The 25,693-nt window shown below is 45.9% G+C and overlaps 1 protein-coding gene across 5 annotated transcripts in view; it reads left to right on the forward strand.

Annotated features, from left to right (window-relative positions):
• Positions 1 to 22,913, forward strand: part of LIMD1 (LIM domains containing 1) — a 71,624-nt gene extending 48,711 nt beyond the window's left edge. For 3 of the 5 annotated variants that reach the window (XM_029243330.1, XM_029243332.1, XM_029243331.1), the window contains 6 exons: positions 10,778 to 10,845; positions 13,393 to 13,455; positions 17,347 to 17,477; positions 18,093 to 18,144; positions 18,661 to 18,729; positions 19,660 to 22,913. In XM_029243330.1, coding sequence (XP_029099163.1) covers positions 10,778 to 10,845; positions 13,393 to 13,455; positions 17,347 to 17,477; positions 18,093 to 18,144; positions 18,661 to 18,729; positions 19,660 to 20,079 — 803 coding nt within the window. In that variant the 3' untranslated portion in view covers positions 20,080 to 22,913. Of the gene's footprint in view, positions 1 to 10,777; positions 10,846 to 13,392; positions 13,456 to 17,346; positions 17,478 to 18,092; positions 18,145 to 18,660; positions 18,730 to 19,232 lie in introns of all 5 variants that reach the window. The other 2 variants (XM_029243333.1, XM_029243334.1) reach the window with 2 other exon arrangements.
• The last annotated feature ends 2,780 nt before the right edge of the window (positions 22,914 to 25,693 follow it).

Genomic DNA, 25,693 nt, shown 5'->3' on the forward strand with positions numbered 1-25,693 from the left:
TCCACTGTGGTTTTTATGATTTGCTAAGTGAGTTTAGAGCAGAGCTCAGTCTAGGGGTAGTTATGCCCCACTCCCAGGGCAAAACCTTTCTGAGTATTTTACTCAGTGTTGCGTGGATTATTATGTGTTTTCCCAGTCTGTCTGGTGGGAATAGACCGTTTCCGGCCCTTGTGCACACCAGGCACTGTTCTCTCTCATCCTTTCGGATGTCTTTTACCCCCAGCGGTGGTTATTTTCTTCACAGGCATGTGCTGATCCGTGCTCTGCTAAATCCTCAAAGGAGACCCTCTGCGAATCTCCAGGATTTTTTCTCTGTGCAGCGTTCTTTCCTCTGACTCAGATAATGATGGTCTGGAATAGTGGGCATGGAAAACTAAGGAAAAAAAAAGACTGGGGAGTGGCTAGTGAGAAGAGGATTGCAGTGAGGAGTGGGCTACTCAGAGTGTGGTCCTCAACCAGTGCTGGCCAGTAAGGACAGAAGCACAGAAATTGAGGCTTTTCATAACACTCTCAACAGAAACTGGAAACTTCCATAACAATTTGACAGAGCATGTTGAGGCTTGGATTTCATATGTTTCATTTTCCCACATTATTGTATTTTATGAGAAAATAAGTCTGACAGGTGGAAATTAAAAACAAAACCCCCAAGACCTGGCCCTTTACCACAGAAAAACTGAGAAGGGAACAGTGACCTGGAGGATTTGGACAAAGAGGGAGACGGAAGTGGATGTGACTTTTAGTTTCAACAATTGAGGGTTTTTGGGCTTCCCTGGTGGCGCAGTGGTTGAGAGTCCGCCTGCCGATGCAGGGGACATGGGTTCGTACCCCGGTCCGGGAGGATCCCACATGCCGCAGAGCGGCTGGGCCCGTGAGCCATGGCCGCTGAGCCTGCGTGTCCGGAGCCTGTGCTCCGCAATGGGAGAGGCCACAGCAGTGGGAGGCCCGCGTACCGCAAAAAAAAAAAAAAAATACTTGAAGGTTTTTGAAGGGATCCTGGCAACGGTGCCTTGCGTCACATGCTTAGCATGAGCCGGTGCTGTGCTGGGCCCCACTGTGATCCCTGATTTTGTCCTCTCCTCAGCACCCTCTTTGGAGGAACCCAGGGGTTTAGGTGCCCAGCCAGCCTCTCACTTGGGAAGTAGCAAAGCCAAGGACCCCAGCCTGAGCTTTTCCACTTTCCTCTTTCTTCCTGTTCCTCATCCCCCTGGGGCAAGATGAGCCTGTGGAATCCAGGTTGATCTGTTCACTGGAGCCGAACCAATTTGGTTGGTTTCTTTCTGTTGCTTTGTTGTTAGCGATACCTTCTAACAGTTATCCTATTCTGGAAAAAGCTGTTTGAAGCAGTAGATCAGTAGAACCTTTGTGGCTGATGCAAGTGTTCTATAGCTGCCCTGGTCACAAGTGGCTTTCAGGGACTTGGAATGTGCTTGTTCAAGTTGAATTGACTTTTTTCTTTTTAAGATTTATTATTTATTTATTTATTTATTAGCTGCCTCGGGTCTTAGTTGGAGCACGCGGGCTCTTTGTTGTGGCGCACGGGTTTTTTCTCTTCTCTAGTTGTGGCGCGCAGGCTCCAGGGCGCGTGGGCTCTGTAGTTGTGGCGCACGGGCTTAGTTGCCCCGTGGCATGTGAGATCTTAGTTCCCTGACCAGGGATCCAACCCGTGTCCCCTGCATTGGAAGGTGGATTCTTTATCACTGGACCACCAGGGAAGTCCCTGAACTGAATTTTTAATGTTATTTTATTTAATTAATTCAGTTACATATCAGTAGCCACATATGGGCCGGTAGCCACTGTGGACGGCACAGGTAGAAGTTACCAGTTGGAACGGTGCAATAAAAACATGATCTAAACAATTGCTAGCTTTTACTTTTCTCAGGAAGTATCTTCCTTGTTGGGAAAACCTTGCATTTTTACTTTTCAAGGAGATATTTTAGAAACTGAAATTTGCGGTTAAGTCTTACAGCCAAGGGCCAATTACTTTTCCAGAATAGATGAGTTGTTTCTATTTCTAGAAACAAGGGAGAATGGTGAGTATTGCAAGTTTAGTTTTATTTGTCACATTAAATGGTCAACCTCTCTTTGTGTCATCCTCAACCGCTGTTTCCTTCACCAAGCTACACTGACTTTATCCACATTTTTCTGTTTTCATCTGAAGGTGCCCCTGAAGGCATATATAAAATATTCATTCACTGCATCTATGGGAAGTGACTTTTTGGAACGGATTCTCGATGAATCTTTACATTTATTAGTGAATATTTTATAAACTATTGTTGTGATGGGAAAATAAAGAGCAACTTTGAGTACTATATTCTAAAGCTGTGGAAAAGCTCTTTATTTGGTATATTTTTCTTGTGCATATCGCTATCCGTTTCCTGTTTCAGGGACTAGAAGCAGGATGATTCTGAAACTAGAGTTATAAAGGTGTAACCCGGACACACCCTCCCTCTCAACAGCTTTATGTTTGATGCTAATTGTTATAGGGATGGTCTAGGTCTTAGCACTTTGTTTGAACAAGATGAATCTCTTCAAGTGAAGATGCTGCTTCAGAGACAGTCCTGAGGCATAGCCTAACTCTGTGGTTCTCCACGTGTGGTCCTTGGACCAGCACAGTCAGCATCACCTGGGAACTCATTAGAAAGGCAAATCCTCAGGCCCTTCCCAGACCTACTAAATCAGAATCTCTGGGGAGGGGCCCAGAAATCTGTGTTTAGCAAACTCACCAGGTGGTTCTGAAGCATGCTAAAGTTTGAGAACCGCCGGCTTAATTTTCTGGTGTTCACGCCTCGACCATTGTTTTATCTTCTGGTCTGTATGAGCTCTGGCATGGCACAGCTGGCTCCAAGTATGTGCCACCATAGGAAGTGTATGGACAGTGATTTGTCACCACTCAGGGGAGTCACGTGGGGAAGAGGTGTGATTAGGCAGGTCAAGAATCCACCTTCTTTCCCTCCCACAGTCTGAGAAATACTTGTTCCGGGACAAAGGGATAGTATATTGTGATGGGAAGGGTGTTGACTTAGCACTAGTGAGACCTGGGTGCAAATCCCAGCTCTTCTGCTTAGCTTCAGTCACACAGCCAAGTTTGCCTGACCACTTTAGCTTTTGTTTCCCCATCTTCAAAACGAAGACTCAGTAAAACTGCATATAATGCGATAAGTGGAGTTAACCTGCTTAAAGCGTGGGGTCACGTTATTGCAGGATTAAGGAAATGACCCCCGCCAACCTTCCAACACCCGCCAGCCTGGAATTCTCAGCTGGTAGTGCTGCTCCCACCTGTCCCTGTCGTGGCTGTGGTCTGGCGCCACCTAGTGGTGGTTGGCTGCTCTAGCTTATTTGTCAATGAGGGTGATTCTGGGTCCTGCACCTGATTGGAACTTTCAGGACAGTGGCTGTGATTCCAGGAATTTCCAGGTTCATTGGTTTCTATTTCATTGGCTAGATCTGGAGTAATTCAGATGGGAGGATACTTCTCTCTGCCTCCCTGCTTCTCAAGATGAGTTTGCTTGCTGTTTCCTGCCTGGCCTCACTGTCACTCCATGTGTCTGTGGTAGAAGATGGGGGTCAGTCACCAGTCACGTTATAGCCACATGGGTGCCATCGCAGGGGATTTTTACAGAATTGTCAAGACAAAGAGATACAACGTAGGTAAAGTGCCCAGTACATAGAAAGTGCTTTAAAAAATGAAAATGCCCTTCTCCGTTCCCTGGTAGGAAGAGAGAAACTGGAATCCACGTGGAGGTGTGCACTCAGCAAGCATTAAATAGTGCGGGCGGGCTCATGGCACAATGGAACAAGCACGCACGTCAGCGTCAGACAGCCTGGCTTCCAACCTGCCCACTTACTGCCTGGGCTAGCCTCTCTGAGCCTTGGAATTTATGAAATGGAGATGATAACTTTTAACGTATAAGTATGGTGTTTTTATGAAGAGAAGAGGAAACCCAGAGAGCTGGGAGCAACCCTGGGTGTCATTTCCAGTGATTCCCAAGAGTAGGCAATTCCTGCATCTTTACACTGCTCCGTGATGTTGACACGTGACAGGTTCTATTTCTGCCTAATTCTTGGGTGAACCCTTTCCACGCTGGCTGAATCCTAGAGTAGGTGACACAGAGTGGTTTGTGAAACATCTCTGTGAAAGGCATGTGGCAGGTGTGGACAGAAAGGGGGTTAATGATGCAGTGATATGTGTGGCAGTGTTTTCAGACACCTTTAAAACTTTTTTTAGTATATGAAAGTTCTAAATATAGTACTTGAAACATAGAAGGCAATCAACAGATGTTAATTTTTTTCTCTCACTCTGACAAAATGCAAACTAAATATGGGTGTGGGAGCCAGTTTCTAAATGCAGGGGGTCTTTTAAAACTTTAGTGAAAACTGGAGTTGGAGTCCTTCAGAGCAGAGGAAGGCCCCACCTTCTCAGGACTGTGGCGGAGTCCTAAACATTTTTTCTTTTTTTTGGTAATAAAGGAAATGCAGATGTAACCTCTGAGCCCTCCCCCTGGCCTCTGGGGTCTGGACATGGGACTCTTCAGCTCTGGGGCCTGGCGGCAAAAGGATTTGTCTAGGGAGTTCCCTGGAGGTCCAGTGGTTAGGTCTTGGCGCTTTCGCTGCCGAGGGCCTGGGTTCGATGCCTAGTCGGGGAACTAAGATCCCACAAGCCGCGTGGCCAAAAAAAAAAAAAGAGGATTTGCCTAGCCAGTGGGCACTTTTTAAAATGATGATCAAAGTGATACCTGTTCATTATCAAAAGTTTGGGGATGTGTCGGAGAGTATAAAGAAGCAAACAACTAGCGAACATCCCCCCACCCCACATCCTACAGATACCTACCATGTATGTCTCCTCAGAGGCACTGTCATTCTTGGACAGATTTCCTTTCCAGTCTTTTTTTCTTTGAATTTCTTCTTTACGTAGTTGAATCTTACTTTCTTTTTTTTTTTAACTTTTCACATTATTATGTAAGAGTTTTCTTTTAAAAATTAAGAAGAAAGTATTGTTTCTCAGATTATGGATACATAATTCCAGAAAAATTTAATCTAGAAATGTATGAAGCAGAAATTTCTCTCATACCATCTTCCAGTGTACTAAATACTAGAAAAAAGTTTTAAATATTGAAAAGTATAAAGTGGTAAGTGAAATTGCCCTTTAATACAACCTGTCAGTGCTATATAAGATAAGTTTTAAAAAGAAAATTATAAAATTTTGAAAATCATGAAATTTCCCTGTAACACCATCAGCCAGTGCCCACCACTATTAGTTTTAATATGCAGTCTTCCAGGTTTCTTTTCATATCAGTGATGTGAGTTTTAATATGCAGTCTTCCAGTTTTTTTTTCATATCAGTGGTGTGTGTGTATGGGTATAGGTTACTGAAATGGAATTGTACTATAAATATAGTTATCTAGCTTGCTTTTTTCACTTACTAATGTAATTTGAGTATCCTTCTATAGTATAAGCATTTTCGAATACCAATGAAACACTTATTTGACTGGTATCTTAAATGGCTACATATTACATTTAAATGTGTTCTGTTTTATGTGGTCATTTCTCTAAGGCTGCCAATTTGGATCTAAGTAAACATTTATTCACATTTCCGATTCTTTCCCTAAGCTAAGTCCCAGACAGCCCAATTGAGTCAGAGGTAATAAACATTTTAAAGTTTCCTCTCCAGGGTGAGTTAATCATTTTACACTCTCCTCTATAGCTTACAGAAATATGCACTGACAGCCATCACAAATGAATATGACTGTTTAAAAAAATCTTTGTTGTTATCATAAGTGGGAAAAGCTCTTGTTTACTTTGTGTTTCTTACAGTGCTGGAGGGTTCGACACTTTTGTTGCACGTGTGATGATTTTCCTCTATGATTTTTGGAACAGAAGTAATCTACCCTCTATTAAATCAAAAAGCTAATTCCTGCTTAGATTCTTTAGAACTTCCCTGACCCTGTTCCAGGAGCCAGAGCGGGGCGTTCTCCACGCCTTGCCTCAGTAGCCCCACCTCTCTCTAGGAAGTCCTGTGCGTTTCCAGACGGCCTCCTCGCTCCCTCTAGTGGCCTCCTCAGTAGCTGCAACCTCGCTTCCCTTCCTCTCATCAGAACCAGGTCATCCCAGTGGGACGTCCCAGAAGGGAGCAGCAGAGCAACGCGCTCCACGGACTTGCAGCCAGACGGTGTGGGGATTGTTTTCCTCTTAGGGTGGGCTGTTTGTGTCCTTGTCGCCTTGGCTGCTAGGGAGGGACTGGAAGCAGGACATAAGCTCTCACCGCGAGCCTGGCAGGGACACAAGGTAGAAAGGATACTCTAGTTAGTTTTCATTTTCCTTTCTAAAACTGAGCCCTGTGGAATCTTTTTATAGAGGGGAAATTTGTAAGGCAGTAAAGTAATTAAGTTTAACTTCCATGGCTGTCAGAGGGTTCTTTTAGTGAACCCTGAAATCACTGAGCTGTAGGTACTCATTCTTGTTATCCTAGTTTAGTTGGGAAATGCTTGTGAAGGTTCTAGAATGAGAACTTCCTAGAACAACTTTGAGGTAAGGACAGGAGGGAAACTTTGGAGAACTAAAGACTTCTAACGTATGCCTCATTGCCATTCACACTCTCTCCATTAAAGTTTGTTTCAGGCAATGAAAATAATATACATAATCATTGCAGAAAAAAACTAATAACATCACCATTTCCTTTACTCAGAGATAATGACTGTGTATGAGCATATAAGTGTGTATGTATATCCATGTCTGTGTACACACACACACACACACACACACACACAGATGTTTTTAACCCCATTTTGCAGTATTTTAAATATTTCTCCACTAAATATTTTTGGAAAACAATCTTTTTTTTTTTCTTTTCACTCTCCTCTTCCTGTCAGAAACACATTCTTTAATATGGCTTCGTAATAGTACATAATTTATCTGATAAGAATTAGATATTTGGTTGACACTCATTTCTAAAAAAATTTACTTATTTAATTTATTTTATTTTTGGCTGCGTTGGGTCTTTGTTGCTGCACACGGGCTTCCTCTAGTTGCAGCAAGCGGGGGCTACTCTTCCTTGCAGTGTGCGGGCTTCTCATTGCGGTGGCTTCTCTTGTTCTGGAGCATGGGCTCTAGGCACGCGGGCTTCAGTAGTTGTGGCACATGGGCTCAGTAGTTGTGGCTTGTGGGCTCTAGAGTGCAGGCTCAGTAGCTGTGCTGCACGGGCTTAGTTGCTCCATGGCATGTGGGAATCTTCCTGGACCCATCTTCCTCGAACCTGTGTCCCCTGCACTGGCAGGCAGATTCTTAACCACTGCGCCACCAGGGAAGCCCGACACTCATTTTTTTGTAAGCTGTTATAAATGATGCTGTGATGAAGATCCTTTAAACAATTTGATTATTTCCTTGGGACAAATCCCTGCAGTAGAATTTTTGGGTCACAATAATCCAAACTTTCTAAATTCTGTTGAAATTTGATACTAAATTTGTCTTAAAAAGCTTGTTTCAGTTTCTGCTTTTCCTTGCAGAGTGGAGAGTGTCAGTCTGTCAATGTCATTACTAACACTGTCATTCTTTTTAGCCTTTGCTAATTGGATAGACAAAGCTTGGTATACTATTTTAGTTTGCAGTTATAAAAAAAATATGAGAAAAGTTAAGGATTCTTTTATATTCATTGGTCATTCATACTACTTTTGTCATTTTCCCCCCATTCTTTGCCCAGTCTTAAAATATTGGGCTGTTAATTGAGTAATTTGCATATTGGGGTTAAGCTCTGTTTGTCATATAGTACAGGTGCTTTTTCTAGCATGTCGTTTGCCTTTTGGTTTATAGTGTTTCACCTAAAGAAGCTGTGTGTGTGCAGTTTAAAAACGACAAGAAAACAAAAAGCTACAAGAAAGTACCATAGGAAATAACCCTTATTTACGTACCACCCAGAATACACAAACATTTATCTGTTGTCATTTTGGCTTATTTTTAATAAAGGAAGAAGAATATTACAGATAAATTGGAATCATGTTGGTTCCCCCTCCCGTCCCATTTCCCCCTTCCCCAGGGCAGGTACTATTATGAATTGAGTGTATGGATCCTTCCAATCCCACCTTTTATACTATTACCTCATATACAAGTATCAATAGACAATACATAGGACTAGTTTTTGTGTGTATGTAACTGACATATACACTCTCTCTCATAATAATGCATCGTTGAACAGTTTTCCTCATTTGCATATGAGGACTTTCAGTTCAATTCATAATGATACATACAGACCTAGTTCATTCATTTTGATTGCTGTTTAGTATCACATCCATTGAATATAACTCTAAATTCTTCCTCAATGTATTTATCAATTTTTCCATATTGGTGAACACTGAAGATGCTCTGGGTTTCTCAGTTTTCATTTCAGCCCTGCAGTGAACATCCATACATGCACCTCCTTCTGCACACTGGGGGATCTTCTCAAGGGGTGTCCCTAGTAGTGTGTTGTGGGTAATGTCAATTTTCAGGTCAACTGGCTCTTGCCAATTCTTCCCAAAGTGGTCAAGCCAATCGACGTTCCCACCAGCAGTGTGAAAGGGTCCCTCTTTTGTCTCACAACTTCGCCAAGACAGGGAGTTATCAGACTTGGTGAGTTTTGCCCATCTAGGGATGAGTTATCTTCTCATTGTGGTTTTAATTTGCATGCACTGATTGGTGGTGGGATTGAACATCTTTTTCAATGGTTGTTGCCTAGAGTTTAACAGGTTTTGTAATAGGGGAGAACCTTTGTATTCTATTACGAGTTAATCCTGAAAGGCATGTTGCCTTTAAGCTTAAAGTATACATAATGGCCCATCTCTGGGAACCCTGGCTCCCAGGTAATGCGCATTAAGCTAAAATACCTTTGTTTAGCTCACAGGAAACATCCTTTGTTTAGCTCACAGGCCCACCCGTGAATGGCTGCATCCCCCTCTGGAGGCTGACTGGAACCAGGAAATGTTCGGCTTTACTCCCTCCCCTTTAGTATAAAAGAGCCTGAATTCTAACTCAGGCACGGTGGTTCTTTGGAATAGAAGTTTACCATCTTCTTGGTCTACTGGCTTCCCGAATAAAGTTGCTATTCCTTGTCCCAGCGACTCGTCTCTCCATTTATTGGCCTGTCGTGGGGCAAGCAGTACGAGCTTGGATTCAATAACAGTTTTCTCTTCTCTACACCTTCCTTTGATCTTTTTCCCCATTGGGTTGCTTGTCTTTTTCTTAGGACTATTAATATTCTTTGTATGTTTTAGATACTAATGCCATGTTGTATGTTGTAGCCATCTTCTTATCCCTGACTTGCCTTTCCTTTTATTCCATTTATTGCCCTTCCCTTGGTTAGACTGCTACCAAGACCTCTTAGTCTGAGGCTGAGTTGAAATTACAGTTACGTCCTCAGGGGATGTAGCACATGCTCAGAGCATTAAAACGTTCTAGAGGAACCCATCAGAGGGTTGGGGAGACATTGAGATAACAGTAAATCTGGCAGCAACTAACACCCCGCAAAGGGTCTGACGGAGAAGAAGGTCAGGGCCTTCCTGTTAAGCTTAGTATAGAGGCAGGCAAGTGGATGGTCAGTGCATGGAAATCCTTACCGTGCTAAAGTCAAAGACAGTTGCCTGTATTTTCTTGTAACAGCTTTTGTTTTTCGCACTGAGGTCTTTAGTCCATCTGGAGTTTTTTGCTTTTGTAGTTTCATTTATTTCTTTTTGTGGCTTTTCCCCTACGTTGATGCTTTCAAAGTCCTCTCTGAGCTCCGATGAGTCTCCATCAGCAACCTCTCCCTCGTTACCTTGTGCTCTTTGCCTGCTCTGGGGCGTCACAGGCAAGGACACCCATTGTGTAGGGAGGGGACTTCTCTGTGTCTCAAGCACCATCAATATTTTTGACATCGGTGATTTTGGTTTCAGGTGACTTTAGGCCTAAGGAGCTTGATTCCACTAGTGTTTAGAATTCATTCAGTTTTTGAAACTTCCACGGAGTCTGTTGGGTGTGATTTGTGCGTGGCCCTGGAGGTATTCTCAGATCTGGGGTTGCCGCTGAATACAGATCCAGGGTCCCCCACAAAGATGCTTCCGCTTACCTCGAACAGGTGGCCCATTGTGTTTTTTCATAAGGGATCCAAGGAATTGATACAGTGTGCTATTCTTGTCAGTGTCCTAGCTCTATGGAAACTAAAGGTACATCTAAGGAGTCAAGGTGCTTTGAATTTTTCCCACTTCCACCCACCCCACTGAGATCAAGAGAAAATAGGAAAAATCATCATTTTTTCAACAGTGTGTGTTTTCTGTCGTTCAGATGAAAAAAGATGTGAAAGTAAGGAAGATAAGAGCTGACCAATTTATAGGAATTTCCTGATAGGTTGTCACCAGCATCCCCTGGAGAGTATGTCAAAGGTGATGATGCCCAATGTCTGTGGGAAACGGCAGCGTCACAGGAGACTGTTGCCTGGTATCCCCACATGTGGATGCCTCTGCCATCTTGTCACCCAGTGTCTTGCTGGCTTCTTCCTCAGCAGAGAGGAGGTGCGAGAAGTGGGTGTAGGATGATTCCCAAGTCAGTCTGCCAGGCAGCAACCACCAGGGGACCCTGTCTTCTGGCCTGAGTCTACCTGTTACCAAGGACCACAGCAGCTTTCAGGAACCAGAAAATGTTATTGATAATTGGCATTTTTTGCATGATTATTTTGCATTATTATTATTTCTGCTTTAAAAGATTTTGCCTTTCTTCTCTCTTTTTTCACTGCATATTAACATTTTCTGTTTACCCTGCCTTTGTGTTTTTTCCTTAGGCCGGAAGCTGAGAGGAAAAGCCTTTTATTTTGTCAACGGCAAAGTGTTTTGTGAGGAAGACTTCCTGGTGAGTGTGTCACCCAAGCTTCCCCTCCTTTCAGCCCTGCCCTGAGTCAGGCGGGGAGCGTGCAGAGAAGCTGGGCTAAGCAGAAGAAGGTGGCTTCTCTCTGCGGTCCCTAGTGCCGTCTGCAAGCTGCACTGCTGGAGAAAGGTGTCCTGACTTCCCTTCTGCAGAAGCATGGGGTGGCCCACGTTCCCAGGCAAATGACAAACTGCAGAGCTTTGTGCTTTTCAGGGACTTGGGGGTTGCTCAGCGTGTCCTCTTGTGCTTTGCCCATTTCTGCCTTCTCCACCCAGCTCTTAACTCTCACTCTGGGACCTGGGCCCCCTTACTTCTCATCCTGCCTGCCTCTCCCACGCACTGAAAGTCTGTCCATGTGCCAGTGACTCCCACGTCTGAACTCCGGCCACGTAGGCGCCTCTGAGGCCAGCTGTTCACAATCTCCCTGCCCGTCAGACAGTCCCCAGGGTTGTCCCCAGCCCATCCGCCAGCCCCTCCCACTGTACTTGAGAGTCACCTGAAGCAGAAAAGTCCCCTTGCCTGGGACCTTATCTCTGAGAACAGTGTCCTAGGTTCCTCCTCTACCCCTCCGCTTTCCTGTCTCTCCTAGAGTGTGGCCAAGCATTGGGCCTGGTGCCACCGCGTCCTCCCCAGGCCTGTGTGGCTCGTGACGTCAGCATGGCTCCGCCGGCCCCTCACTGCTGTGCTGTGTCACTGCCCAGGCCCGGGATCGAGGGTTCAGAGCATGCGCAGGAGCTCTCTGCGGTCTGGGCAGCCTCCCATCTCACTCACTCTGAGGCTTGCGGTTCTCTGCACGCCATGGCCCCATCCTGTGTGCCTTGGCTTGCACTGGGTCCCCTGCTTGGAATGTCTTCACCCTTCGTTTGCCCAGATCACTCGACGGCCCTCACGTTCCCCCGCCTCGCAGTGGATCTCCCCTCCTGTGTGCTGCTGCCCCGGGCTTGCCAGTGGTCAGAGCACCTCGTGTCTGTTTACAAGTCTTTCCCTGGCTTGACCGTAACTTCCTAGGGAGGGAGGAACGTGCTGCTTCACCTTTACACCTTCAGACCCTAACACAGTGCCAGGCATGGAGCGCTGACTGGTCAGTGGGACCACCAACGTGAGACCCAGAGCTGGCTCGGGGCCAGCTTCTCTGGGGATGTGTGGGTTGACTCATTATGACTCGTGCTTGCCGGCAACCGCCAAGCAAACCCAAGGAAATTGCTTCCTGCGTGCCCTCAAGAATCACTTCCTCCACATGTTCACTTCAGTCTCCGGCGCTGTGTGTTTGATAGTCAGATGGTGGCATACCAGAGTTGACTGTCTCCCAGTTTCACATCTGATGGGCCAAGTGCCTGTCCTGCTCCTGGAGTCTCATGGGCTCTTGGTGGGCCAGGTGCCCACCCCTGGGCAAAGTCTTGGGTGCTGGACGACTGTGAGGCTCTGATTGGCCAGGTCTGAGCCAGTGCCTTGCCTTGGAACCCATCATGGGGTCAGCCCCACGGGAATCACAGGACCACAGGATGGGGAATGGGGCTGGATCCCAAAAGAAAATAAAGAACTGTTACCCCTAGAATCAGGAGGAAGTGCTGGGCAGCAAAACCCCACACTATGTGGTGTAGAGTTGCAGAAAATTTCCCTTTTCTTTTCCACCTTCCTTTCCATTACATTTCCCTTATTAAGTTGTGTTTGCAATATTTAAGCTTCTAGTATCTTCCAGCGTGTAGTATCTAGTCTGTTTTCTGAGGTGAGTTCCTCGTTTCTTTCAAGACTAGAGCTCTGTGTGTGTGTGTGTGTGTGTGTGTGTGTGTGTGTGTGTGTGTGTGTTTTGGTAAGGTAAGGTAAATAATATTTATCCAGTTTCTTTGAAGCTAATTGTAAAAGGCATTGGCTTTTAAACCAGACCCAGACTTGAATTTGAATCCCGTCGTTACCCCTTACAGGCTGTGTGACCATGAGAAGGTCAGTTAACCTTTCAGAGCTTCCCTTTGCTTCCATTTGAGAAACAGTGTAATATATACCTTGAAGAATTGTTTTTTTGTTGTTGTTGTTTTTGTTTTTGTTTTGAAGAATTGTTTTGAAAATTAGAGTGATGGTCTCAAACTTGAGTGTGCATCAGAATCCCCTGAAGGGCTTGTGAAAACTCAGGATGGCTAGGCCCCACCCCCTGAGTTTCCAGTTTAGTAGGTCTGGGGTGGAGCTGAAGAATTTGCGCATCTGACAAGTTTCCAGGTGACGCCAGGGAACTCCGTTTTGAGAACCACCGGATGAGAGACTGACGCCTCTCTCTGCGCAGCCTCTTATGCAGAGCCTGGCATGTCATGGGCGCCTGGGTGCAGCTGTTGAAGGCGAGTGGTATTAACATTTGTAATGGCTTTTGTGGCAGAGGATATTCTGTGATTCATCACACTGTTGTCCCCGGGGTCATGACAGATCCTGTGTAGAGTGACACATCTTTCTGAGAAATTCCTTGTGTTCCTCATGACTGGCGGGGAAGTAGCAAGATTCCTCTGCCCCGCCTGGGTTTAACTTTCTTTTCTCTTTCCACTGCAGTACTCTGGTTTCCAGCAGTCTGCTGACAGGTGTTTTCTTTGTGGACATCTGATCATGGACATGGTGAGTAGGGTCAGCCGAACAAGACAATAGCATGGTGGGAGGGGGAGGCATTCAGAGAAAAAAGAAATTAATAATTGAGAACAGTGTTTCCTACCTTGATTTGTGGCTACATCTGGTTTTATTAAAAGAAGACCCCATGCTTGCTTGCTTGCTGTAGTAGCACCCGCATTTGGCTTTTACTGGAATTAGCATCCTTCGCCATCCAGTCCACATGATGTCATTTCTGCTGGCACTGTCTCCTTTGGGCTGTTCATGTCACATTGGCCTCCCTCTGATTTTCCGTGATCCTTGTGGCATCCCAGGTGAGATGCCAAACGGAGCTGCAGAAATCTCAGCTACTTTGGAATTGGGTGTAGAACGTCAGATAATACAGTTGTTTTTCCCCATGTTCTTCCCGGCTTGATCATTTCCTAAGATGAGGTCTGGGGGCCCGTTGTTCGTTCTGAGATAGCAAAACAGGGAGCAGGTTTTATCCATTCCGTTCCTCGCTCAGCCATGGTTCTCTGAGCTTGTCCTGGGCCTCAGTGCCTTTATCTTTTGAGTGGGGACAGTTCTTCCTTCCTCACCTCCTTTTAGGGTAAGGTTGTGAGGTTAATGAATACAGAGTTCTTATTTTCTCAGGGATCAAATTGCTCACCATTGGAGAACAGCCCTATCGAATTTCTTTAATATATTGGTCAGAGAAAATCGTTATATAACATTCTACTAGTTGAAAGAGTTAAATCCCTCTCTAAGCTGAGCCATTAATTCCATTATAGAGAAGGGAATTGCTAGTCATTGTTTTTGTTTGTTTGTTTGTTTACCTTTTTTATTGAGAAACAACTCAGAGGGTGCACATCTTAAGTGTACAGCTGAATGAATTTTTATATATGTATATACCTATGTGTAAACACCACACAGATCAAGGTATAGAACATTTCCAACATCCAGAAAGACCCTCTCCCACAAAGATACCTACTGTTCTGACCTCTATTGCCCCAGGCTGGTGCTGGAACTTCATACAGGTGGATTCATATAGTATAGATTCCTTTGGGTCAGCCTTCCTCACTTAGAAAAATGTTTTTGAGATTCATCCATGTTGTTGTCTGTGTTGGTAGTTCATTTATTCTCATTGCTAAGTAGAATTCCATTGTATGGATATAGCACCCTTTATTTATCCATTCTCCTGAAGAGGGGGACTTGGGTGTTATCCAGTTTTTGGCAATTTATGAATAAGTTGCTGTGAACGCTCTTATGCATGTCTTTGGCGGACATAAACACTCATTTCTTCCGGTTTTATGCTGACAGGTATAAAACAGTGAACCAAAGCTGTCCCTGTTGGTGAACAGACGCTGTTGCCGTCCAGGCTCTGACACCGCACAGCACAGCCTGGCCCTGTGAGCGGTGTCCTGAGAAGCGGCTAAGGCCTTGCTAGGAATGCGGCCCTCCAGCCATTCCGCCAGGGGAGGCAGGCCCAAGCCACACACCCTCACCCCTACCTTCCCCAAGTGCCTGCCCAACTCCACAGGGCTCCATTACTTTAGCAGATTTTGTCCTTGATTTTAGAGCCCTTCTGACAAACCCACCACATATGAGGCCAGCAGTGTCCAAATTTATGAACATGACTATACACTGTTCTTATCTGTGGGTAACCTAAGCCTTCTTTGGGCCTCAAGGTATTTCATTTATCTATTACTACATGACAAGCCACCCCCAAACTTAGTGGTGTAAAACAACAGTGATTTATTATTTATCATGATTCCATGGGTCAGGAATTAGGTCAAGGCTCTGCAGGGCGATTCTTCTGCTCCATGTGGCATTAGCTGGGGTCACTTACTCAGCTGTGTTCAGCTGATGGCACAAGATGATCTCTCACCCTCCAGGCCTCTCTCCCCACAGCTACTAATCTTACTCAGTAGTCTAGCCTGGACTTCCTTTCAGCAAGAGAGAGGAAGTAGCAGCTGCCAATTTTCTTACATCCTTGACTTTAAAATCTCAGAACATCATTTCTTCCTCATTCTATTGATCAAAGAAAGTCACAAGGCCAATCCCAATTCAAGGGAAGCGGGGAACTGAATTTTGGAGACCATCTCTACCTCATGGGATAACATGAAGTCACACTCCTCTCAGACTTGAAAACTTTCAGCGAATGACTGGTAGTGACACCTATTTTTAAAAATAGAACCCTTAATTGCCACCAAGAATTATAATAATACAGAGAAAGGTTCCTTCAGTTACCATTCTTGGTTCTCCAGCAGAATTCAGTTGTGCAACTCTTGGTGTAAATTGTCCGTCTCTGCTCCATCTTTGTTAGTAGAGGGGAATACTCTGGGCTTGGAGGTTGGGCATTTTCCCACATGAAAAAAATTATTACACCTAGTCAGAATGCATCAAAATGGTATCTTTATCCTACCATACTTCTGGCACAGTGTGGGTTAAATTAATTTAAGGGTCTCTTTCTGCCAAGACAGCATTAGTCTGGGGGCCAAATGCATTCCAAGGTCCGGATTGCTGAGGGGACTCTGAAGCCCAGCCGGTTGTTCTTCCCACTTTGGCAGCTTGGGGAGCCTGGAACATTAGTGAAATCCTAGAGGGGATGAGGAAGCTTGAAAGCTGAGCTTTCAGAGGAGAGCTGGGCTAGCATGACGTCCTCCCGGTGTCCCCCAGCTGCAGTGTGTGAGGTGTGGCATGGCCAGAACACAGCATGGCTTTCCCACAGGACTTAACGATGCTCTGCCAAGGTTCTCGTTGGTTCCAAGTCCCCTTCCTTCTGCCTGTCGGAAGGCTTTCTGTGTGGCCCCACTCAGGGATGCTCATGACCATTCTGTACACTCCTTGCCTACGGTGTTTTGGTGCAGGCTTGCTGGTGTTGATTCCATAGTTCTGTTGTTTGTGCTAAGTTTCATGGCGCAGGTAATCACAGAAATGAATCTGCTACTGAGTCATCAGAGATGCTTTCAACTGCAGATGACAGAAAGCCCAGACTCAACTCAAACCAATGGTTCTCAAACTTTAGCATGCATCAGAATCACTCTATTAAAACACCCATTGCTGGAACAGGGCCCAAGAATGTGCATTGTAAACAAGTTCCCAAGGGTTGCCGATGCTGCAGGTGCAGGGACCATACTTGGAGAACCACTGACTTAATAGGAACAAGTGTTTTATCTCACCTAAGAGGTTTGGAGGGAGGCAGTTCCATGGTGAGTTAATTTGGTGACTCACTGACACCACCGTAGACAGGACGTTCTTTCCCTCTCTTCTCTCTCCCACCCTCTGCATCTAGGCTCTGTTCTGGTTTCAGGATGGCCTCTTACAGTTCCAGGTATCAGTCACATGCAGATCAAATGATGCCGAGAGGAAGAGGGTGCATGGGGCTTTCTCCTCATTGTGTTTAAAAGCAGCAGCAACAAAGAGGCTTTACTTACAATTGGATTTGAGATAATCCGGGGCCGAGTCACGGGCTTCTGGATTATCACGCTGCAGAGTCAAAGCTGCTCAGTAGGGGCACCCGGGAGAGAGAAGTTAAGAGGTTTTTCCCAAGCTCTTCCCTTTCCTTGTGGAGTTTCCTTTAATCTTTCCATGTATTTGCTGCTTCCCAAGTCTGAGGTGGAGCCTTTCATGGCCCTGCTTTGCATCATTTCCTGCAGAGAATCATGTTTTTTGATAGAGAACCCTCCCTTCTGGAGGTTTGTGAAGTGCAGGAGAAGGATACCATTTGGTTTCCTCCTATTTATACCTGTAACTAGGTTAGCCTTTCCTGCCCCCATCATTGCTTGACTTGGTCCAAGTGAAACTGGGATGAGGGTGGCAGTTGCTCATATGGACTCTCAGCCTGATGTGTCTCTCCCTTCCACTGGCACTTCCTTCCCTATAATCCCAGCTGAGTCCTAACCTCTTCCTTGGCACCCCCAGATCCTTCAGGCCCTGGGGAAGTCCTACCACCCCGGCTGCTTCCGCTGTGTCATCTGTAATGAGTGTTTGGACGGGGTACCCTTCACTGTGGACTCAGAGAACAAGATCTACTGTGTCCGGGATTACCACAAGTAAGGAGAGCCACTCGTGTAAGCCACACTGGCTGAAACTCAGCAGGGTGGAGGGTGGGGACCTGCTGAGGCATGTCTGCAGGCTGCTTGCACTGTTGTCGACAGTGCAGCGAACGTGCAATGGTTTTGCGGGGTGTAACACGGGCCTCGGGGGTCAGCGGATGCCCGTGCAGACAGGAACTGGTTAAAGAATTACGTTTACTGGGAAAACAGGACCAAAAAACCTATAATCAGATTCCTGACTAGGCCTCTGGAGGAATGTGCCAAGCCCTGTGGCTCCAGCCTTACCAAACTTCAAAAGGCCCTGATTCAGGGCTGGTCTCCACCACCCTCAGTTTGCCTGGGCCTGTATGAGGCACCATGAGGGGGGTAAACAGGTCAGCCTCCAGCCCTAGCAGAGTGAGAGGGGGCAAATGCACTTGTTACCTCTGAGGAACAATCCCGAAGCAATAGTCCCAGGAGTGTGCCAGGTCTGTCTTTATAGACGAACTAGAGGGATTCACGTGAAGAGTGATGGGTGGGAGGCAGGGCCGGGCCAGCGAGGAAGGCTCCAGGCACAAGTCTCCCTGAAACACCTCAATATGCCCTTCACTGCTTCTTTGCTTCTCCCGCCAGGGTGTTGGCCCCCAAGTGTGCAGCCTGTGGCCTTCCCATCCTTCCACCTGAGGTAAGATGCTTTTTCAGTTCTGCTCCTGGGGTCTTCCAAGAGATGAATATTTCCCTGGGTCATTTACAAGATCTGTGTCCTGTCCTTATACCTTTGTAAAAATACTTCTAAAATCTCAACTCTGAGATAAATGGTGTCTTCACCAAGAAGCCCATTTCTCATTAGCTGCCTTCCCTAGCCCAGTGTCCTTCTTATGCCCTGTTTGTCCCTGTAATTGGGTCAAATTCTCTGACTTGATACTAATTCCCAGATTAGATGATGAGCAGATGAACAAGACCAAGTAGGTGGTTTTTTCACTGTTGACTCTGACATTCCAGATGGTAGAACTGCATCCCTCTCAGTTCCTCTCATCTGCTATATGTGTCCTTTTTTCTGCTGGTGTTAGTATCCACTACTGATTCCTGCACTTCTCCTAAGGCCACCTACTTGCTGCCCCAGAACCCTCCCCCACCCTCCAGGCAGCGGAGCCCGATGGCCCCCCATATAGCCTCCGGTTCTTGCTTTCCTTTGGTCCAGGGCTCAGATGAGACCATCCGAGTCGTGTCCATGGACAGAGACTACCACGTGGAGTGTTACCACTGCGAGGTAGGCCCCTCCCTGCCCTAGAAGGCCCCCAAAACCCATCCTAGAAGTCCAAGAGGAAAGCATCGTGGGTTGATGGAGGCAGGATGTGGGCAAGGGGCTGCCCTCCAGAGCTGACAGAAGAAGTGGGGTGAAGCCTGATTTGGTTGGTGGTGGGGGGAGGGAGGTTGGAGAAGATGCATAAAAGTCTTTACTGTTTTCTCCATGTTTGTAACCACCAAGTCCTGAGCCGGTCACAGCTGCTCTCCCTGAAGCCACAGAGTGGGAGGGTCACGGGGAGTGTGGGTTTCAGGTCCTTTTGGGGGGCCAGATTGTCAGGCAGGTGTGTGATTTGAGGAATAGACTCCCTCCCCTCCAGCTTGTAGTCTGTTCTATCTGCCGGGAACCCCTTTCTCAACCGAGCCCTGAAAATCATGAAGAACCCCCCCTTGGAAACAGGCATGTCGCTGGTTGGTGTAAAGGCAGGTGGGGCCCATCTGTCCCTTCTCTGTTGTGTCACACCCCAGGCTGAAGGAGTCACTGGTGCCCCATGACTGTCAGGAGAGCCAGAGGTTGTGAAGGCTGCAAACGCGTTAAGTGCTTGTGGAATTTCAACCAGAATTAAGTGGATTCACCCAAGGAAGGAGATTTATTTTGTGATGCTGTGGGTAGGGAGAACAATGAGTGTGGGTGACATATAGCTTGATCCCACTGCCAGCATTGAAGAAATAGGTGGGAATCACTGTTGGTTGGTACCCCAGGTGCTGGAAAAAAAGGTAAAGACACTTGCTCAACTGTGCTTTTATTCAACCCAATATATCCAAAACGTTATCGCTTCAACATGCAGTCGAGAGAAAAAAATTTTCCTGAGATATTTTATATCGTTTTTCTGTCCTAAGTTTTGGAAATCTGGTGTGTGTGTTTGCACTGACATGACATCTCATTTCTGACCAGCCCCATTCCAAGTGCCGGAGAGCTTCATGTGGCCAGTGTTGGACAGTACAGTCCAGTCCAGACCCTCACTGGGCTGGAGCTGCGTGTCTCCGCACCGGCATGTTTTTTGCCCGGAAAGAATCACACAGCGCCCTCTGCTGGTTGTACGGGACTGTGTGTGGCCTTTGTGTCACTCTTGCAGTCTGTTTTGTTTTGTTTCGTCACCACTGGATATTTCTGCCTCACCCCAGGACTGCGGTCTGGAGCTCAATGATGAAGATGGTCACCGCTGCTACCCCCTGGAGGACCACCTGTTCTGTCACTCCTGCCACATCAAGAGGCTGGAGAAGGGTCACTCATCCACAGCCCTTCACCAGCACCACTTCTAGCCAGAGCCTCCTGCAGACCTCACGGTGGGGAGGAGCCAGGGTTGCACCATGAGGAGTCCGCTGGTTAATTCCTGTCACCCCTGGGGACGGATTGGGATTGGGGGAGTGGAGGGGAGGCAGGTGCCTTTCCTTTAAACAGGGAGGGGATCCCTGCTGGTCTGGGATTATGTATTTTCCAAGTGCCTTTCACTGCTGCCACACCCTCATCAGATTACTCAGGAAGAAACCGCAGCAAGCGCGTGGCATGTGACAGGAGATCTCATTAGTGTGACTGAATGAACCTTCCTGTCCCCTCTGGGAAGAGTTCACACTTCAGTGGGAAAGGTTTGCACTGAAGAGAGATTTCAGCTGCCGGTATGTTCAATCCTTTCCCTCCCCTTCGGAAAATACCTGCACCCAAACACCCCCTCCCAGCCCCTCCCCCGCCCCCCACACACCATAATTTAAGATTTCCTTCCACTCCAGAGCTTCAGTTCTTCTGTAGAATGGCTGCAAATTTTAATTGCATCATTGCAAGAGGGATGCTCTGACGTGTGCTTTGTATCTTAGGAAGAATTCACTTGGTAAAGCAGAGCCAAGGTTTGAAATAAGTGAGATGGGGTTTTCTCCTTGTAGCCTAATAGCATTCTGTGTGCCCCTGGAAATCTTCATTTCTTTAAAGGCAGCTGGCGGCCTGATGGAGGATTGATCCTGTTCTAGGAAAGCGTGCTTTGGGATGAGAACTTGGTGCAGGCGCCAGGCCTCTTTTGCCCGCCTGTTGTGCTTTTTTTCCTCTGGAGCTCTCAAGAATCTGGGACTTCAGAGTTCCCCCTGCAAAGGCTGGTCTCGGGATCTTTCGTGGGGATCCTCTTATGCCTATTTTCGCTTCTTTAACAATGGACTTTTGGGAAGTGTGCCCACATACTGAGACCTGACCCCTTATTAATGAGGAGAGTTTTTGTGTGTAAGATCTCAAAGCCAGCCTGGGAGAGAGTGCCTGAGCATAAGTTATGATATTCATTTCACAGGTTCCTCTCTTGCCAATTCAGGCATTATGCTTGAAGAAACCAGTATAAGGTACACTGCTTTTGTCTGTTGTTTTTTTTTTTCTTTTTCTTTCTGTAAAAATTGTTTCCCTCTACTTTCAGTCTCCCACACACAAAAAATACCTCACAGATAAGAGCTTCAGATTAAGGAGGAATTTGGCCATCACACTGGACTCAGCCAGTGTGTGTTAGGAACCTCTGGCTTCGCCCAGGTCAGACCAGTGGGTCAGGGCACTGTAATCTTAACTAAAGTTCAGCTGGGAATAGATCTGATTGATACTGGGTGCTCCTGCCTTATGCATTTCATCATGCTGGCTCCCCGGGATGGCAAGGGCTAAGGGAGGGCCACCTACTGGCAGGATTTCAAGGCCACCTCTGCACTGAAGAGGCAAAATGTGCCCTGTGTGTCACACTCCTGAGGCCAGAGGTCAATACCCCTGGGTATTTCAATGAGAAGAAAGTGTGAGAAAAAGGTTGGCTGGCATTTGGCTTCTCAGCCCATGGGGAGGGACCCTGGGCCTTGTCGCAGGAGGGCAGGGGCCATCTCACCACTGCCAGCCAGGCTGGGAGCATCTGCTCTCTGCCGCCTCACCTCACATCCAGAGGGAGGGGATTGGGTGGCTGGGGCCTTGGAGGGCGTCAGTGGAACCCAAAGGCACAGGGACTCACAGACTATTCACTGGGCCCAGTTCTAAGCCTCTAAACCATGCTTTGACTCCTTTGGTAGCAGTTGCCTGTAAGAAGCACAGAAATGGCACCATGGATTGTCTTTTCCATTTTTGTTAAATTCATTCTGCTGGAATCCTTTGGCCAGATGTCACTTCAGCCCAAGCTGTGTGATTCTATTGGTTCCTTTTCACAGGCTGAGCCTCCTAAAAACCCATGAATGTTTATAGGAGGGCTAAAAATCCAGGGGGCTGGGGAGGTGAACCCTGGGGTCCCCCCTCCCTTCCCAGCACACCATCCAGCTCAGCCTTGGCAAGGCTGGTGGGCAGATGGAGCCAGCCAGTATGTCTCAACCTGTCTCTGCCAACCTAGGATTATTTCTGGCCTTGATGACACACCTTTGCTCCACTATCAAGTCAAGCACAGGAAAGAAAATTGCCTTGGAGCCACATCAGAAGTAGCAGGGATTTGTTTGCAAATTGGTAACAGTTGACCCTTGAAGAGCACGGGTTTGAACTGCATGGGTCCATTTATATGTGGATAATTTTCAGTAGTAAATACTGCAGTCAGTACTACACGAGATCTGTGGTTGGTTGAATCCACGCTGCAGAGGGACCACGGTTACGGACGGCCGACTATAAGTTATATGAGGATTAACCCTTAAGTTGTTCAAGGCATAACAGTAGTTTAAAAATCTGATTCACTTTTTAAATGAAATTTTTAAAGTGTCCTTGATTGAGGCAATTTTGATATCTCAGCAAATATTTTATACTGCTGAAGAAGAACAATAAGAGAATTTCTAGACACCCTAGAAATCTGAGCAGCAACTTCTCTTACTGTCAGTGTCCCTGGAGAGGGTAATGGGTAGGAATCTCCTACCAGTTTTGTCTCCTCCTCAGGCCCTTGCAAAAAAACCATGAATAGATGCCCACTTACCTGGTATTTTAAACTTTCTATAAATTATTAGCCAAATAGAGCTATAATGGGGTTGTATTTATAGGCATGTAGAAAGAACACACAAGCACTTCGTAGACCAGGATGAATAAGTTTGTTTTAAAAGGTAGAGCAGATAGCCTTGAGTTCCCTAGATGACTCTTGGACTTTAGATAAACAAGAATTATGGCCTGATTCCAGATGCCAAAGCCAGCCTCCAGCCTTCTCCCTTGCCTCACTTTGCCCTCTTTTTTTTTCTTGTCCCCCCCCCCCCCCCCCCCCAGCTAAGGTCATTCAAAAACGGCCTGAGTGATCTGAGAAAAGCCAGGAATGCAGTTTGGCCTGTCATAGCAGGATCCTCTCTCTCTGACATTATCCTCCCATCTGTGGTTGAGTAGAGAGTGATTTGTTCATTTTTCACACGGAAGGGCATTGAGTCCTGTTGGGTCATTGCCTGCACGTGGCGGCAGGGCTTTCCATTTCTCCGTGGTTAGTGCTTGAGCGAAAGCCTCTTTCGGCTGAGTCCACTGAGGTTGTGCCACTGAGTCCTGGGTGGCCGGTGGGATTACCAAGGAGTTCTGATTGCTTTCAAGTGCTGCCATCACCTTGTTTCCGTGGACTTGAGTTACCCAAGATGAAAAACAGAAATGTTAGAATTTGAGAAAATGATCTGGAATTCACACTCCTTTGCAGGCTGTTTTTGTGTGCCGTTTCCCACATGTGTGAAAGTATGAGAGCTATGATGGCTGCTAGTGCCCTTGCAAAGAATGTGTGCAAGACTTGACCCCAAACCATTGTTGCTTGATGCACTTGTTAAAACTGTCGACCAGGAAACCAAGTGCTTTGCATTCTCCTTTGTGCCAGGAATGAGTCCTAATTTCCCAGTTACTATTGGAGGTAACTTTTAAAAGCAGTAGGAAAAAGATGAGGAAGATGTGTTAGCTATCAATTGTTCTGAGCCAGAACTGGACAGATATGGGAAATTTCTATCTAGTGTGTGAAAATTTCACTCTGCAGGGAAATTATTTTCCCCTGTGTCTCTTCTTTTACTTTAATTGATTCAAAATATTGTTCCTGTAAAATTATTCAAAATTTTACTGTTACTATAAAATTATTCAGAATTTTGTTACCATAAAATTATTCAAAATATTGTTAACTATAAAATTATTCAAAAATTTACTGTTACTATAAAATTATTCCAAATATCATGACAATAAAACTGCCTTAATTTGTAGACTATTAAAGTGATCTCCAACATAATCATGTTTACTGGGTCTGCTTTTGTGTGTATGCAGTAAGCAGATGGGGCTTTTTGCTAACGGGATTTGGTCTTTTAGAGCTCTCGATTCTTTTTTTTTCTTTCTTTCTTTTCCATTATGGTTGATCACAGGACATTGAATATAGTTCCCTGTGCTATACAGTAGGACCTTGTTGTTTATCCATTCTGTATGTAATAGTTTGCGTCTGCTAATCCCAAACTCCCAGTACAACTCTCCCCCGCCCCCTTGGCAACCACAAGTCTGTTCACTATGTCTGTGAGTCTGTTTCTGTTTCGTAGATAAGTTCATTTGTGTCATATTTTAGATTCCACTTAAAAGTGATATCATATATTTGTCATTTCTGCCTTACTTCACTTAGTATGATAATCTCTAGGTCCATCCACGTAGCTGCAAATGGCATTATTTCATTCTTTTTTATGTCTGAGAGCTCTGGATTCTTAAAGAAATATTCGGGCGTTGAAACTGTGTAGGGTCTCAGATTTTATCCTACTGGCAAGCTAATAAGCTAGCATGCCATGGTTTTGTGGATCCTGGCAGAAGTTATAAGACTCCTGGGTCAGAGACAAAGGACACTTTATTACTCACAGTAGCAGCAGTAGCATTTCACACTGTAAGCCTTTGCACTAGTTGCCTGAGCTCCAGTTCCTACAGGGCCCTGTGAAGAGGGCCAGGTGATACCTGCATATGAGGTGGGCTGTGTTACAAGAGGAAACCCAAGCTTAGAGAACCACAATCTTTTATAAATGGGCAGTAAACCTGCCTGACTTTTGCTCCAGAGAGAGACACTATCTCTTCCATCCAAGTCTGTTTACTACTCAAACATCCTTGAAAAGGTAGTCTGGAAGTAAGGCAGTGCCTCCCTCACAAGCTGTGTAGGAATGTGAGAGACGCTTAGAGAATCGTCTTTCAGTCTTTCAAGCATCCAGTTTCTTCACCTGGGACCTTATTATTGAGACTTTTCAGGTCATGCTCAAAATGGTGGTTGTTTTGTCTCCTTCCCTTTTGTGTATGTTACTGTTTTTTCTAATGAGGTTATGACCAAAGAATTCCAGAGGTGAGTGACCCTCTAGATTTAAGGCAACCACATACAGGAAGGCAGGACTTGCAGAGGGAAGGGGCAAGCAATGAGAGAGTGGCTATTCCGATTTTACAAATGTAGGCTGCTGTTTTTCTATGACCCTGATGCTACAAGGGATGAAGATGTAGTCAGGGGAAATGTTGTCTGGGCCAGGGTGTGCCCAGGACTAGAGATGAGGTCTCCCGATTGCTAACTAGCATGGGAGAAGGGGTGAGGAGCCAAGGTATGTGATTGCCATCTATACCCAGACAGGGAATAGCCCTGAGTCGACTCATGTGGTCAACCCTCTGGTGCACAATAAGCCCTCGGGCAGGGTGGTTTTGGGGTCAAAAGCCTGGATTCAAGTTCTAACTCAGGCTCCACCACCAAACTGCTCAATGAACGTAAGCAAATTTAGTTCCCTCCTCTGTAAAAATGGGGATAACAACTGAACTTACCTTACAGGACTATTGTGGAATTGACTGAATTAGTCCAAGTAACGAGCTTAGAGCTCTTAATTTTTCAATAATAGTCACAGGTTTTAAGACTTACTTGATCTTTCCATTGGGACAACTAACAAAATAAATTACAAATGGGTTAAAGTACATGGACAAAACGATACAAACACAATTTGAAAAGAGCAACAGAAGAAACCATAGGGTAAATATTGGTAAACTGGAATATATAAAAGTGAAAATTACTTGA

This window comes from Monodon monoceros, unplaced genomic scaffold, assembly GCF_005190385.1.
Source record: "Monodon monoceros isolate NGI ecotype Baffin Bay Population unplaced genomic scaffold, NGI_Narwhal_1 Super_Scaffold_3, whole genome shotgun sequence".
Classification (NCBI taxonomy): Eukaryota; Metazoa; Chordata; class Mammalia; order Artiodactyla; family Monodontidae; genus Monodon; species Monodon monoceros.